At 44.8% G+C, this 17,500-nt stretch overlaps 1 protein-coding gene across 8 annotated transcripts in view; it reads right to left on the minus strand.

Annotated features, from left to right (window-relative positions):
* The window catches only part of LOC103180997 (tropomyosin 2), a 69,140-nt gene that overhangs the window by 30,337 nt on the left and 21,303 nt on the right, over positions 1-17,500 (minus strand). For 2 of the 8 annotated variants that reach the window (XM_042335641.1, XM_042335638.1), the window contains exon 1: positions 16,518-16,720. The exons of 4 other annotated variants lie outside the window; for them this stretch is intronic. In XM_042335641.1, coding sequence (XP_042191575.1) covers positions 16,518-16,661 — 144 coding nt within the window. In that variant the 5' untranslated portion in view covers positions 16,662-16,720. Of the gene's footprint in view, positions 1-16,517; positions 16,721-17,500 lie in introns of those variants that run through there. 2 more of the 8 variants (XM_042335635.1, XM_042335628.1) reach the window with 1 other exon arrangement.

Here is a 17,500-nt window from a genome sequence, read left to right on the forward strand (position 1 = left end):
AAGAGTTGCAGAAATAATTGCTGTTAATTGCAGTATCTATTTTAGGCAAATATACAAATGGCGCCTGTCCACAACGTTTATTACTTTAGATTCTCAAGCATTCAGAATTTGCAATTTTTTTAATCCCCATCAAGGGATCAGTCAGTTATGTAGAGGTTTGGTGCCTAAAATGGTATCAGTTTTCAGACAGTGAGGGATCTTTCCTTTCTCAATAATAATTTTGCTGGTTAATTTAAAAAGATGGTCATAATTTCCCAGAGTTCTACAAACCACGACGGTCTCAAGTCCTACAAAGTCTGAGTTAGCTGTTCTCAGCTGGGAATGAACACCACACTTGGTTTTATAGGCCGTCTACATCTTTTAACTCAATGGCTATGGCTGTTTGTGGGTGGGACATTGCTGTGCACAAATTGGCCTCTGAATCTCACCTGCAAAATACACAACCGCTGATCTTTATCTACAGCATGTCATGTTAAACACTTAAGAGACATCCTCCTCCCGCTATGAATGGCGTTCCACCAAAATGTAAGAATTATCTAAAGTTGGATGAATGAAGATCTGGAATCTGTACAGTAGCAACTCTGGTTACTAAAGCAACAAGTTAGGCAGTTATTACTGATTAATGGGGTGGGGGTGGGGAGACGAAGGAAGAGAGAAAAAGGCTAACCAGATCAAGTTGAAAATAAGATTTGCATTAAAGAAATCAGTGAGTTTGGAGCAAGGGTCACACTCAAAACCTTAACTTTGTTTTTTTTCCCCTTTTGGATGCCAAGGATTTAAAATATTTTCTGCCTTTATTCTATTTAAGAACCTCCACTTGCCTCCGAAGGAGAGCGAAGGCACTCAACTTTGTACAGCTGTGCTGGGTTGTCACACGTGTGCACACAGATGAGTCCCCACAGCCTGCACACAAGTATACAGGTATACTGTACTCGACCAGCCACGATGCTCACCGCAATTTGAGTGTACTCCCTGCACTGGTAGCCATTTAGCCAGCACTGACACTATGCTATCCTATATCCAAGCAACAAGCAAACCACACGTAACCCAAACAAATCAGTGTGGAAGACGCTGCAAAAATCCTTCCCCGAACTGGGGAATATAACAGCCCTAAATAGCTGTCCACGTGGCAGTATGAAGTCATACATTCTAATTGGAACCTGAAACTGCAATGGTGAGCAGCCACTGCCAAACCCAAACCACCAATTTAATAGAAATACCAGAACCACTTATTAAAGTGCGAAACTCTAGAAAGGCCCAAAAGAAATAACCGCCGCACACAATTGCTTTATTATTCAGCCCAGGCCGACGACAACAGGAGGCCCGAGGAAAGTGGCCTGCAAAGGCGATTGCACTCCCATCACAGAAGTTTGAAATTACAACTGAAGAGTCCCTCAACTCGTAGGGTAGGAAAGCCACAGCCACTCCCTGCAGCAGGAGATAAAAGAGAAGCAGGCTTATCATTGCAGCCCAGCATTTCCTGCCACAACCACACAAGACCATCTGTGTTCAAGCACTTCAAAAACAAGCCACTCAGGCAGATGACTCACTGCAGCTATTGATTACAGAAGGAGCTGCCATCACTGCAAGGGATGTAATGCAATATAATCATTCTTGAATTCATTTTTTTTGGTCTGCCGGATGTCTGACACATGCAGAAAATCACCACCGTGCTTAAGAGTATCCCAACAAACCTGAGAATTCCAAGCATCCCACCTACACATGGAAATCCCAGAGATAAATTGTTGGAATGGAATGCGCACTCTCTTCCTGGTGGGACACATCCCACTTACCTAATTCCAGAGAGTATAAGGCACAGGTTGGCAAGAGCCAAGGCGTGGGGAGAGTCGGGGTACTGCTGGAGTACTGCCATCGAGATATCTAAAGAATTTTGCTAAATTTTTACTGTACAATGCAGTGACTGTATTTTGTAGGGAAATGCAGCAGCCCATTAGCAACCAGCAGTGTCTGACAAACAACCACAAGGTGAATAATCCATTTATGTAGGGGATTGTTGGCCAGAACAATTCCCATCTCTTTTCAAACATGCCACAGCATCTTTAACATTCACTTTAACAGACAGCCGGAACTTCAATTAAACATCTCATCCAAAGGATAGAACTTCCAATAATGCAGCGTTCACTCCCCCCATAATGTATAATACCAGCCCTAAAGATGGCGAAAAAAACCTGGTTACCATGGCAACACTATCTCCACTACCTAGAGTGCCCACACTGGAAGGCCCTTCAAAGTCAAAGAGACTGCAGCAAAAAGTCAAGTCCTCACATCAACACCACTTCACTAGATAGCAGACCCCTCATTTCCACCGTCACACTAAGCACACTATTCTCAACGGCAATTACTCCCAACAACACAACCCACTCACCAAGTGGAGAACACTTTAGATTGTACTCCAAAAAGCATCAGGTCTGTCCACAACACCCCCATTGCTCAGTCATTTAAATCACTGCATTGCACACCTCACCCTTCAATCCTCCACCACCATTTACTGATTGGAAGCCAATTAAGTTGAATGGGTTGTGCTGGGATATTTCTCCTCCTCCCCCCCAACATCTTCAATCAGAAAAGCAAGGAGTATGAATACAAGTAGAGGAATGTAAAAGGGAATTAGATAAGCACATGTGGAGGAAGGGTATAATAGGATATGGGGGTATGAGCAGAGAATTGGGATTCAGACGGTTTCATTGGAAGAACAAACACTGACATGAATAAAACAGGGCTGGTTGGTCTCCTACGGAGTTTTAGATTCTGCAGAATACATGAAACAGCTCTGCACGAATGCTTGTTCACATGCAATGCCTGATCGACCCCTCAGGTTAATGAATTGCAGGTTAAAGCTGTCCTACCTCTAAGAACTATAACATTATATACCCTTCATTGTTTGCTTGCACGAATATTCTGAGAAAGAAAAAATATTTGAAAAAGCTGCTCCCAATTGGGCCAGATTTCACCTTCCACAGCAAGTAAAAGTTCTTGTAAGTCAAGTTAAACCTGTTACAGATAACACTGCTCAGCACGGAGCAGAGGCTTCTCAGGAAATTGCATTTGGGGTCTCTGGTTTTTGCTGAAATTAGGTTTTCTTCACAAAGACAAGAACTACATCAGGGAAGGCATACGGAAGGAAGAGAGGGGCTCGAAGGGGTGTGGGGAGAAGGTAGGGTGGTGGGACTTCAGTAATCTTGTTCTGTGAGTTGGTGCAGTCTCGATGGGCCAAATGGCCTCCTTCTGCGCTGTAGATTTCTACATTTCCATGTTTCTAACCAAATATATGCTATTGACCATTTCCCCCAGTAAATGGGTCCACACATCAAAGCGATTTCAGCCTCCAAAACTCAGCCTGTGACTGAGGTCCCTTTCAATGACTATTATTAATAGGCAATTAAAGAGGCTAACTAGACAGGACTGGGGCCGCAAACAAACCTCAGAATAGCTTCTTCTCAAGTAGCATATTACCAAGTCTGCTTGATTTAAAGAAATGCAATATAGTCTATTTACGGGTGGAAGGTGGAGTGGAAGAGAGAAGGGTAGAGAGAAAAAAAACATATTGAGAAATATTAAATTAATTTTGAACTAAATAGTTCCGAAGGCAATACATCCAAAACCAGCAGTTACTCCACAGTTTCAACAGGATTTCCAAAAAATAAGATAGAAACAGAAACGGAAGGAAATATCTTTGTGGAGTCAGAACTCACTCCACAATGATATGGGTCATCAGATTTGTCTGGCAATGCAACAGAGGATTGACAGCACTCTTGAGAATAAACACTGGTAACAATATCTCAGCCACAAAGTGCTAACACCTCCCTACTCTAGAACAAAAGTATCTAAGATGTTACTGGTTCTATTACTTCACAATTAGAATTATAGGGAGCAGTAGAAATTCTTTCCCACAAATATAACGCCCTAGGAATGAAGGTATGTGCTCGTTCTAATAAGCATGCATATAATTCATTCCAAAATATGTACCTACTTTATTGCTAATTATTTAATCATCCGAGCATTTGAATGCCAACAAAAACTGCTCTATTTCCACACTGCACATCAAACTAGCAGAAACAAATCTTGGTGGATTTCTTGGTGGATTGAGGAAGAGTTCCAAAACTTCGGGGCATAGCGGCTGAAAGTGCAGCCACTGATGGTGGAGAGGGACGAGGTAAAAGCAGAAGGCCAGAGACTGGCAAAGCACCAGCCTCCAATGCCCCTTTCATAGTGCAACTTTGCGTTATTCAATGCTACAACTGCAGTACAATCGATTTTGAGCCTCACATCAATAACTGCTGACTGCCGGATCCACTGCAGCAGATTCAAACCTATTTCAACATTAAGACAACCAGATGCTCTTCTTGGTCCTGAAAAACAGTCGGCATGCATTCAGCTATCTGCACACATAGAGTGATTCGGAACAAGGTACATAAACCCAACTTGCTTATCTACCAGAGACAAATCATAATCATCTTCCAATTTGGTAAAACGCATTTTACATCAGGAGGATGTCTCAAGGCACTTCACAGGATTTACTGTAAAGTGTAGTCACTATATTTGTAGGTAAACACAGCGGCCCATTTGCACACAGGAACGCCCCACAAACCACCATGAAATTACCAGTTTTACAGATTCAGTAATATCAAAGGCCCAAAATACATTGTACACAGCTCCTCCGATCGGCCAGTGAGCAGACATTGACCAAGTGCAGCAATACATCTCATGGAGACAGAAGGTTAAGGGCTCAATTCGCAGTATGCATCAAATTAACTCTCAGCTGAGGTGTTACAATTGGTGTTGGAGCATCTAAATTGGGAGTGAGAAGGAATAGCTAGGGTTCTCACCAGCAATATATCAGTGTTAGGGAAGGAGTGGTAGGGATTATACTTTTAACCCATTAGGCCTTTATCATGCAGGATCAATAGGAGCCACAGTGCTCCCACTCACTGGTCTCTCTCTCCAAATCCTGACAACAAACCAGGCTGATTGGTTTATTATCAGGGTGCCTTGGACTACTGCTGACCCATCTGACTCAGGAACTGGATTATCGAGGGCTGACTTGATCCTGGAACATTCCGTTGCTGGTCACGTCACCATGGAACCAGCTCAGCCCAAAGATCACCCTTTCCTCCTCCACCATCTATGGAGGAAAGGAGCGCTCACTCACCCCGATTTTGCAAGAAGAACTACAAAGGAATTTAAACTATTTTCTATGGCTCACTTCAGAGATGTGAAAGAGGCACCCCCTCCTTTCTTTCTGTTTCTGGCAATCAAATATAGCATTTTCCTACTAGCCAGGCTGATCTCGGCAGTCAGACAGCTTTCTATAATTATTAACCAAGCCACACATTCCTTACCCAGGCAGACAGGAAACCTAGCAAAAAAAAGAACCCAAGTCCTCAGGCTCCCATGGCTAAACTGTTTTACACTGAAACATTGAAAAAAATGGATATAGATCCTAGCATCTCACCTGGCTTAAAAGCTGTTCTGTTCACAATTTTAATATACTCAGGATCCCAGATGGTTTACTAAAGGAGAGGAAAGCGCGAATGAGCAGCTGTGGCTTCTGAAAACAGAGTCTCCGACCTTCTTACTCCATAACTCACTACCCACTGCTTCAGCTCGACTGGCTCTGGCCTCCTGCTTGTCCCTCGTGCCCTCCATTCCCCCATTGGTGGCCCCACTTTCAGCCACTACACCCCAAAACTATGGAATACTCTCCCTCAATTCCCGGATTGACCCCCTACCCTTCCCCATCTTCAGGTCACACCTAAAGATCTTCCTCTTCGACCGTGCTCACCCCCTGCATCGTGCTCCGCCATTGTCAAATGCTCTGGGAGCGTGGAGAACGTTACATAAGTGTAAGTTGTTGTTGCAATGGACCTATCAATATTTATAATAATCCTAACATTTGTCACGTTGGGAAAGGACATCTGAAAGCACTTCATGGGAATTACTTTAAAGTCTAGTGACAGTGTATTTTGTAGGCAAACTGAGATATTTGGAACTGTCCCACAAACAGCCTCTGAATTTCACTGAAGCAGATGTTCATTTACATTTGGTGAAATATTTGCGGGGGCACAACTCGATAGCGCAAAAAAAATCAAGTGCTAAAAACATTGATGGCTTCACATCAAACGCCAGTCTATAACACCTAGTTGTATTGGCCAAGGGGACAAACTATTGTCCTTCATCCCCAGGAACTGGTTTGTTGCCAGAATACCAATTACCATAGCAACAAGACTCACTTCACTAAGTTTGAATTATGCTTTTTAATTGATCACTACCAATGGGACACTGCCTCTTCGAAACAGTGTTCACTTCACAGGCACTGTACATTAAGTAATAGTCAATTCACTTTACAGTATATTCTGTGACGAGCTTTGAAATGTCTCAACCATGCGATAAGGCACTATATCAAACGCAAGGACTATTATTATGGTTCCCTTACTGGTCACTATTCAGACACCCCTGCTGGAAAGTGTGTTTATTTGGAGCAATGACTGGATTGGTTTCTGTGCAGTAATCCCAACCCATTTGCAGACCCTAAGAGGTGCTTCAACTCCTGGCACATGAAAGGCATCTACAGGCTCTTGCAACGTTAAGCCAGTGGAAACCTTCAATCCCTTAGGGCTAAACAAACCAAACTTGAGGTACAGCAGAACACAGCCTCATATTTAAACAAACTGCTTGCAACAGACTGGGAGATATATAGCAACAAGAACAACGTTACATTTGTATAGCACCTTTCAAGTTGGGAGGACGTTCCAAGGCACTGGACAGTCAAAGAGTTTCGGACCCGAGCTGGGGGTTGGGATTGGGGAGGGTGGAAGGTGGTGGGGGGGGGGAAGGGAAGCAGGGAGACTGAAAGCACGGTTGAAGAGAGGTCTTAAGATGAGTTTTGAAGGTGGCAAGGGAGGGGGCAAGGCAGAGGGACTGGGGGATGGAGTTCCAGATGGTGGGGGCAAAGTGGCAGAAGGCCCATCTGTGAGAGTGGCAGAATGCCCACCCTCCTTTAATAGTGGGGCAGACCTAAAAGATGGGACATAAATTGACACATACTCTGTATCTACTTGGTCAAATAAATGCCACAGACCCAGATGAATGTCAATAATAAAAATCTACATGACATTCCAATTAAAACACCACATTAGCCAAGAGCCACAGCACCAAAGGGTGTCTCCAAACTCCTTTAATAGTGGGACAGACAGTAACTGCGGCTACAACCTAGTCTTTTGGTCTCTATTGGGTTCATTTCCGACAATCTAAACACCCAAAGCAGTTATTTCTTTCTCTGCCAAGTACTGAAAACCCACCAGAAAGGCGCGTTTCATTGAAGATGGATTTTACGGAATGATGCAGTTCAGTGGCAAATGGAAGCCAATTTCCTTTTTGTAAAGTTGGCAGCTGTGCTGGCGATAAAGGAATACAGCATAAACCTCAGAAATTCAATGACGGAAGAAAAAAAATCAGAAGGTCAGTGACTAGAACCAACCTCAGAAAATAGCTTGCTTTGGCAAGGATTTTAGTTTTGTGAATGATTTTGTAAATCCTGCTTCACAATACTTTCGGTTGAAGTCCATTCTTGTGACAAATGACTCGCACAGACTTATGACTTGGGTGCTCCACCATCGGCGGTCAAGTTTTCAAGCGCAATTTCTGCCCCCGCTGTCTGGAACTTCAAGTCACCCCTTTCCTTGCTTCCTTCAACGTCCACTTCAAGACCTTCCTCTTTGACCTCGCTTTCAGATACTTTCCCCCTCACCTCAACTGCAAACCTAGACTGTCCAGTGCCTTAAGAAGTCCTCCCAATGTGAAATCTGTTATACAAATATACAAACACCTTTCACCTTGGAAGAATGTCCCAAAAATGCTTCACAAGATTAACCCCAAAGATAGTGCCTATTTTGTAGGCGAACACAGCACCCAACAGCCATTGCACACAATGTCCCACAAACAGTCATGAAGGGAATGGGTAATTTTATCTAGGGGATTTTTGGGCAGAACACCAGGAGAAAGTTGGGTCAATCAAGCCCTACATCTGGACTCGAACTCAGAGCCCAAAGCTAAGAGTGCAGGACTCAGCTCATACCACACTGTCAAGACTGACCATATTTGGATCAAACGAGTCTCTCTGGTGGGGTCATTACTGTAATTTTAGTTTTAGTGTTTAGAAACGTGGACAATGAAGTCAGCGGGTGAACCTGATGGCATCAATAAACCAAGGCCCTCCCTGCCTGTACAGGTGGATGTTTAAACGTTTAAACATAGCGCTGTTTGAAATGAAAAGGATTGTGTTCCAGTCAACAATTCTTTTTATAAATTGGTCGATGACTTTATGGCTGTTTGTGTGACTTGGTACATTCTGTTAAGATTAGCTATGATCTAATAGAATGTCGGAACAGGCTCGTAGGGCTGAATGGCCTATTCCTATTCCTATGCAGTGCACAAAATGGCAGCTACATTTGCATATAAATTCAAATTTCTACACTTGACAGCAATTCCCTGTGAAGCACCTTGAGATGCTTCAGTGTTAAGTGCTACATCAAATAAAAGCCAGAAAGATGCAGCTTTTTTGGTGGGAGTTGGGGGGGAGGGAGGGGGAGTCTGAAACATACAGAAACCCACTGTTATGCTTAAAGGTATATATCCAGAGTTTCACATATCCATGCCACTAATGCATAGAAATTATCTGCAAATTAATGCATGCTCTGCCCAGAGGTCTGCCCTGTAGTCCCAGAAAGTATTAAGTGCAAATTGGTACAGTGAAGGATCCCAGACTTTGTGTTGGGGCGCTGCTGGAGCTAAACCAGCTAAAACTGCATAGCTTACCATTGAGAACATTGCCTGCCCAGCTAGGACCATCATCAGAACCTTGACTTGCTTGGTTAACATGACAGGGAACACATTAGATTAAAAGAGGCAACAATGGATAGTTTCCTGGCTTGTCAGCGCTGGGCTCTGATCCATGAAATAAAACGTATACCTCTATTTTATAATGAAAGCAATGGGAATTGAATTTACCCTAAAACTAGAGAGAGGCATCTGTCTGTCAGTCAATCAGTGACTGAAACGCACAAGGGGGAGAGAAGCTATAGCCAGCTGCATTGATAGAACCACAGTTGGCAAGCACGACCTCCTCCACTTAAACAGAGTATTCTCTGGCTGTTTTATGGTGAGCCAGAAGAACTCTGTGCTTCCTCAACTTCACTCTGGAAGCACAAATTCTTTTCTGGCACTCTTAACTCTTTCAATCTTATCCCCTGCTACGCAGTTCTACTTCAGAGAACCACGCTCAAAACACAGCGTGGGTTGAAACCACTCCGGAACAGGTCTATCAGTGATTGCATCTCCAGAGAAACTAGTGAGCCCAGTCTGAGGTCTCCACAAGAAAACCCTGGACCTGATCATTTGTGCCTCATGATGACACAAGCAAGTACAGTACTTTATGGAGCTTGCCAGCTATTAGTTTTCACATTACTGTCTCCATCGCATCTGAACAGAAGTCAATTAAGTCAACTGATACAAAGTAAGAGACTGTTGCACTGTAACTGATTCAGGCTTCCTATACTAATTCTCATTCTGTCTCTTAAACCTGTCCCTTCAGCTCACTGAGGTTACACTGTCCACAAACACATGTAATCAAAATGCTATTGGGTGCTCGATGGGAGCATTAAACGCCAAGATAAAACACAATGGACTGAATGCCTCTCACCACACTGTTCTCACTAAAGCTAACTGGCCCCTTTCCCCAATTCAAAATGCACCTTTAATCTTACAAACAGGGTAAAATAATAATAATCCTTGCATTTGATATAGCACCTTTCACATTGCTGAGACGTCTCAAAGCGTTTCACAGGACATACTATAAAGTTGATTGACTGTATTTTGTGAGCAAAATGCGGTAGTGTCCCACAAACAAGCATAGAGTGAGTGACCAATTTTATTTGGGGTATTTGTTGGCCAGGACAACAGAAGAAACGTCCTTGTCTTTTCAAAAAGTGCCATGGGATCTTTACGGTCCACCTGAACAGACTGATTGGACCTTGGTTTAAAGTCTCAACCAACGGACAATCCAGAATGAAGGGCAGTCACCTTCTCTTGACTACTAGAAATCTGAATGAATATGCAGAGTTCTATATATTAACTAAAAAAATCAGCTTTACAAAGATCATAGTTATGCTGACCAACAAACTAGAAGCGCAAAACCATTGCTTCTAGGTGGTCATGCTACAGAACCAAATGGAGCATTACACTACATTTATTAGAATCAGTGCAAAAAGTCACACATCGATACTCAACAAGTACAAAGAGAAAACAGTCACTGGTTAGAACAGAAGGCTAGTAGGATAACCCATTCACTAACTTTTAGTATCAACCAAACTGAAAAGATGACTTTTGATCCCGCTGAATATTTCTTATGCAACGCTGTATATACTGAACATCAGAATGGTCATAAATAAACTTTACCAAAGCAAAAAAGTCCTGTGAAACCAAATCAATTTGTTTATTAAATGTAGGAGGCATCAGTAAATTTGACACGTGCACATAAACATGCAGCTTTTCCCAGGACAAGGAACAGTAAATAATTATGCTCACTCAGCAACAGCTGGAAGAGTATGGAACAGCAAAGCTAGACTCTAGTACACAGTACCTCAAAGCCACTCTCACTACAAAAAAAGGGGTGGAAAAGCGATTACACTTAGATTCAGTAATAACTTTCAAAAAGGAATTTATATTTATCTGAAAAGAAAAATTTGCAAGGCTATGGATAAAGAGCAGGGGAGTGGGACAAGTTGGATAGCCCTTTCAAAGGGTCAAATGACCTCCATCTGTGCTGTAGGATGAGATAACAAGCTTATAGCTCTTCAATGGTTTGGTTTGTTAAGTCAATGTCTTGCATGAAAAGGAGCAGTGTACAAGATCCAAGGTTCAATCCTCAGTTTACATTACATCAACTCAGTGCCAGTTATCTTATCGCAGCAGTGGAGCAGCAGTAAAGGTACTACCTTGCTTAAGGAAAAAAGGATTACAACATTCTATTCCCCAATGTTAGTAATCTGGTAGAAAGTGCCTTGTAGGAGAAAGACAAACTAATGTGTGAAGCAACTAATAATAATAATCCTTGCATTTGATATAGTGCTTTTCACGTCGGGAGGACGTCCCAAAGCGCTTCACAGAACACACTGTAAAGTGAATTGACTATATTTGTGGGCGAACGCGGCAGCCAATTGCGCACAGCAATGTCCCACAAACAGTCGTAGATTGAAAATGACCAATTTATTATTGGTTTTGGAGAGATTATTATTAGGCGTGTGGAGTAAGGAAACTTGCCCAAGATTTCGCCCTCTGCCTGGAATTGAACTCGGGTCTCTCGCTTGCAAAGCGAGTGCTCTCACCACTGAGCTACAGGACTCCAGTCTCCAGTCCTGTAGCTCAGTGTCTTGGCATTCTGCTTACTATCAGAAATGGTTGAGCTTGGTTATCCAACACGTGGTCAACTAGATTCACAAGTCTGTGTAATTACTTCTCCCATTCAATGACTTCCTAAGTGTACTGTACAATGGAAAGAATCATCCCAAGCCAGTCAGTACACAATGATTTGTGGTTTGGAAGGTGCAGCATCCCATATCCTAATTACATATTTGTAAACTGCAACCTCTTCTACCCATACAGGAATCAAGTGAATCCTCTCAAAGTCCGTCTCCCCCCCCACCCCTTTAACCCAGAAACGTAGTGAGCAGTTAATGCCCTCAACGCTGCCCCAGCTGGGATCAGACAACTTAAGTTTGTGTTAATGTGACAGACCGAGGAATGAATTTTGGATCTTGTATACTGTTCTTCTCACACAAGTACTTGAACTCACATATTCTACGATTACACTCCAATGCAGTGTGCATGGATGTGTGTGTGGGTGGAGTGGGGGGAACTCGATGCCAGACAAGCAATCAGATAGGACAGAAAGTAATGGAATCCTCATCCAAGGAATCCTAGCTTTCGGTGCTCTTTGCAACATCAAGAACAGTTTTCAAATTCCTCAACTCTACGGCTCATTATTTGCTTTGCTGTCCTTCCCCACTTTAAAAACCCATCTCTCTGATCCTCTCTAAATTCCTTCCACTTCTTGCTTGGTGCCAACCACTCAATTTCTTCAGTTATCCCCAGATAAATAGTATAATAGAAATGTAACATGTTGCCTTTGCAGTTGGGATAACAAGCTTCCTTTAGCAATGCACTGGAGTGTGACAACGGACCACAGATAGGGAATTCTTTTGGGTGAATTTACCTCATCTCAGGTGGGGCAGCAATTGAGATATTGTAAATGGCCCAAATACCCCTGGGCTTGCAAGTGGAGGTGAGAATTTTTTTTAAAAAAATGCTGCTCACCATCCTGGAGCACACCATCTGCAGCAATGAATGCCTTGGTTGACATTCCCATGTTAAGGATGAAAACTCTCACAGGTAGGACTTGCGTGAAATATTAAATAGGATGAACTTTCAACACCATTGAAACTTTGCCAAGCCCAGGTCGTCACCATGCCAGGGGTGGAAAAAAAGTTATTGGCGATGAAGTTATGAAGAGATGGCCCTCACCTCGGTGTCAGCCTGCCTCGGTTAGCAGCCTCAGAGTCTAGATTGACACTCCAGTGCATTGGCAGAAGAGTACTGCATTGTTAGAGGTGTTGTCCTTCAGATGAGACCTTAAAGTGAGGCCCTGACCACCTGTTCAGGTAGATGTTAAAAGACCCCATAGCACGAATCAAATAGAGAAAGAGTTTCTTCCAATCCCATGGCAAACAATCCGCAGATAACATTGGTCACTGACTTCATGGCTATTTGTGGGACGATTCAATAAGGCACACTGAATATATGGCATAACATAACATGTAGGAGCAGAAGTAGGCCGTTCGGCCCTTCGAGCTTGCCCTACCATTCAATCATGGCTGATCTTCTAATCTAACTCCAGCTAATAACCTAAGCTGCCTTATCCCCATATCCCTTAATCACTTTTGCAATAAGAAATCTATCTATCTCAGTCTTGAATATGTTCAAGGACTGAGCGTCAACAGCCCTTTGGGGTAGCGAGTTCCATACATTCACCGCCCTTTGAGTGAAGAAGTTCTTCCTCAACTCAGTGCGAAAGGGCTGGCCTCTGATGTTAAGGTTGTGACCCCTGGTTTTAGTTTCTCCAACCAGGGAGAAACAATCTCCCACTATCTACTCTATCATGCCCTTTGATGATCTTATCTTATAGGTTTCTATAAGATCCCCTCTAATTCTTCTATATTCTAGAGAATATAGGCCCAAATTGGTCAGCCTATCCTCGTAACTCACCCCCTTCATCCCTGGTACTAACCTAGTAAATCTACGCTGCACCCCCTCCAAGGCAAGTACATCCTTCCTTAAATAAGGAGACCAAAACTGCACACAGTATTCCAGGTGTGGTCTATACAGCTGCAGCAAGATTTCCCAACTCCTATACTCTAATCCTTTCATAATGAATGCTAACATACCGTTCGCCTTCCTAATTGCTGCTGCATCTGCAGACTAACTTTCTGTGATTGGTGTACAAGACACCCAAGTCCCTCTGGACGCTAACACATTCCAATCTCTCCCATCTAAAAAATAACCCGCTCTACTGCTTTTGCTACCAAGGTGGATGACTTCGCACTTCTCTACATTATACTTCAAATATCAAATGCAAAGATTATTATTATCCATCTTAATCAATTTTCAGTCTTTTTCTAAAAAAAAGTTTTGATTTCAGCAAGTAAATACATTGTCTAAATCAGTTATGTCTAATGATAAACCTCTGATCTGTGCTGAGCCACATGAACTCAAAGTGCAATCCCAGTGTAGTGGTCAGCAAGCTCGCAAATGAGAGGACACGGGTTCAATTCCCGGGCAAGGCGAAACCTCAGACAAGTTTCCTTACTCCACTCGTCTCTGTTTACCTAGCAGTAAGTTGTCAACTAGTGGATCGCTTTCTAGGGTAATAATTACTCAAAAAATATTGTTCACTCAACCCACAATTGTTTGTGGAGCACTGCTGAGCGCAATTGAATTTACGATATATTCTGTGAAACGCTTTGAGATGTCTCAATGACGTGATAAGGCGCTATATCAAATGCAAGGATTAAAGACTACAGTAAAGCCCCGACAGATGTCTCCAACCAGTCTGTGTAGTTTCTCCTGCAGCACAAACCGGCCAAGGTAAGCTATGTATCCGTCAGTGACCCCTCCCAATCAGTTCAGTGCAAGTGGGGGTAGACCTCAGGTGAGCAGGATGTGACGTTATTCGCAGGACGCCTCTGCATAAATGACTCGCATATGAAGGCAAGGCATTAGGGCGAGGTACTGGGAGTCTTGCCAAACCTGGGGAGCTGCACCCCTAACCAACAGCCACCAGATCTACAACTAAAACTTGGGATGGTGGTGGTGGGGCAGGTAGGAGGAAAGGAGATACAAAGAGGCGACAAACGCAGAACAGACTCAAAACATACAATTTTCTCCACAAGAATCAGGGACAAGCTCAATATTTCGTACAATGGGGTGTTTCAATTGGAAAGTATTCCAGACAGGAATTAAGCTGAGTACAGACCGACAGATAGATAAGAGCGAAAAAGAAAGCTACCTTCCTAACAGAAAGTAGCACTGGATGAAAAAAAATTGAATTTTCTGGTAAGCAAAGCAGATTTCTCTAGACCAAGCCCAACCTTCAAAACAGTCTCTGGGTCACTGGCCACACAAGGTAATCCTCATCAGCCATCTGTGAGCAGCCAAGGTGGGGGCTCAGGAAGAGATCAGACACCCCAGGACTATCAGGCAGGATTCTGCCTCCTGTGCAGCACAAAGCAAACCACTGAGAGAACCAAAATAATTCATAAGATCTCTAAACAAACTTTGTCCATTTTCTTTTTGTACAAAAAAGGAGAGGGGGAGGTGTGGAGGGGCAGCCTCAGGTCACTAATCTTTCAACAGTTCCCCTTTTAAGGGCCCCCAGAGTGGGATGTTTTTTTATATATGCATATATATATATAAAAAAAACAAGTTAAGCCAAGAAGGTTTGGTTATTAATTACAAAAGAAAATTCCTTCTCAGCACAAAAAACCCAGTCACGTTCCAGATTGCTTCTCCTTCCAATCTTATATTTTTTTGGTGGGGGGGGGGAAAAAAAAACACTAAATAATTTGGATTCCCCACCTATTCAAAAGGGACCCAAGAGAGAGAGAGAGAAGGGGGGAGGGTGAGAGAGATCATGTTAACTGTGGATGAAACTGACTGAGGTTTGGGAGGATTGGCATAGGAACTTCCATTCACTCAGCAAGAACCCTGGGCCAACACCCATCCTCCACCATTTTGAATTGGAACAATAGTCCCCCCCCCAAAGAAACTCCATCAATCTCCTGTCCCCCCCCCCTCTCCCTCCCTCTCTCTCTCTCTCTCTCTTTTCTTCCTCTTGTGAAGGAAATGTGACAGAATTTTTCCTCTCTCTTTCTCTCTCAGGGAGAAGGAGAGGCGGATGTAACACAAGGAAGGCAGCTCGACATGCAACTTCTCTCCCCCATCCACACCGTACCTGAGTCACAACCCAACAACACATGGGGAGGGAGGGGGGGGGAGAGGAAGAAATGGTCAAATTCAAACTGACAACAGTTGTAAATTGCAAAAAAAGGGGTAAAATGCAATAAAAGGGGTAAAATGCAATAAAAGGGGGTAAAACGCCAAAATAAAAAGGTAAAACGCCCCCCACACCCCCCCCCCCAAAAAAACTTTTTTAAAATTAAAAAAAAATCGAGTTTTGAGAGAGAGAAAGGTGGGATGTGGGGGGTGGGGGGTAGGGGTGAGGGGCGTGAGGGGGTGGTGGGGGGTGAGGGGGTAGTAGTGGGGGTGAGGGGGGTAGTAGTGGGGGGTGAGGGGGTAGGAGTGGGGGTGAGGGGTAGGAGTGAGGGGGTAGGAGTGGGGGTGAGGGGGTAGGAGTGAGGGGGTAGGAGTGGGGGGTGAGGGGGTAGGAGTGAGGGGGGGTAGGGGTGGCGGGGTAGGACTGGGGGTGAGGGGGGTAGGGGGGTGAGAGGGGACTGGGGGTGAGGGGGTAGGACTGGGGTGAGGGGATGGGGTGAGGGGGGTGTACGGGTGGCGGGGTAGGACTGGGGGTGAGGGGGGGGTGGTGGGGGGTGAGGGGGTAGGAGTGAGGGGGTGGGGGTGAGGGGGGTGTAGGGGTGGCGGGGTAGGACTGGGGGTGAGGGGGGGTGGTGGGGGTGAGGGGGTAGGAGTGAGGGGGTGTAGGGTGGCGGGGTAGGACTGGGGGTGAGGGGGGGGTGGGGGTGAGGGGGAGGTGGGGGTGGGGGGGGGGTGGGGGGGGTGTTGGTGAGAGGGGGTGGGGGTGAGGGGGTGGCGGGGTAGGACTGGGGTTGAGGGGGAGTAGGACTGGGGGTGAGGGGGGTGGGTGGGGGTGAGAGGGTGGGGGGGGGTGTTGGTTGTTATATTAAATGCAGATAAAACATGTCCCTCACTCTCTCTCTCGCCTGTCGCTCCTCATCCAACTCCCTCTGCAGATGCTCGGCTTTCTCCTCGGCATCGTCCGCCTGCTGCTGCAGAGCCTGGATCTTCCTCTTCACCCCCTCGATCGAGGAGCCCGACACGTTTCTTTGTTCCATTTCTTTTGGAGGGGTTTTTTTTTTGGCGTATGTTTATATATAATTTATCTACAATATTTTTTTAAAAAAAAAACAACACACACACACACACACACACACACAAAGAGCCCCGGAGATCCGAAACCGCCTCCAGACGCCCGGCAGGAGGTTGAGTGGATGCGGCTGTGGGGTGCGGTGTGTGTGGGTGTGTGGGAGGGGTGGGGTGGGGTTGTGGGTGGGTGGGGGGGTGTGTGCAGTGTAGTGACTGGTTAACTGGATGCAATCGGTTGCAATAAAGCAGCAATAAAATGATCCCCTGTGTGTGTCTCTCTCTCTCTCTGAGACACTGCGCACCTCTCTTAACCTCTCAGGTAATAGCTCTGCAACCACTCTCTCTCTCTCTCTCTCCTCTTCTTCTTCTCTCTCTCTCTCTCTCTGGTTCTGCCTCTCACTCCTGAATGGCTTAAATCGCCGGAAATTGCTACGCGATCTCAGAATAGGCGGAGATCTCAGGATGGATGGAGATGGATTGGATGGGAATAGATCTATGAATCCAGGAAGGCTTTTTTTTTGGGGGGGGGGTGTGATCTGACAGCCCTAAGACGCAGCCTGAGTTCTTTCCAACCATCCCCCCCATCTCCTCCCCACCCCCCATCTCCCCCCCTCCCTCCCCCATCTCCCCCCCCCACACACACACATTTTCCAAATATTTCCAGATGAATGGGAGGAAATGATGCCAGAAACACCCTTTCCTCCCCACGATCCCTGCTCCTCCCCTCTTTAAATAAATGATCTCATTTCAGGAGGTGTGTGTGTGTGTGTGTTGGGGGGTGGGGGGTGGGGGGGGAGGAGGAGGTGGT

The sequence above is a fragment of the Callorhinchus milii genome, unplaced genomic scaffold (genome assembly GCF_018977255.1).
Source record: "Callorhinchus milii isolate IMCB2004 unplaced genomic scaffold, IMCB_Cmil_1.0 Scaffold1, whole genome shotgun sequence".
Lineage (NCBI taxonomy): Eukaryota > Metazoa > Chordata > Chondrichthyes > Chimaeriformes > Callorhinchidae > Callorhinchus > Callorhinchus milii.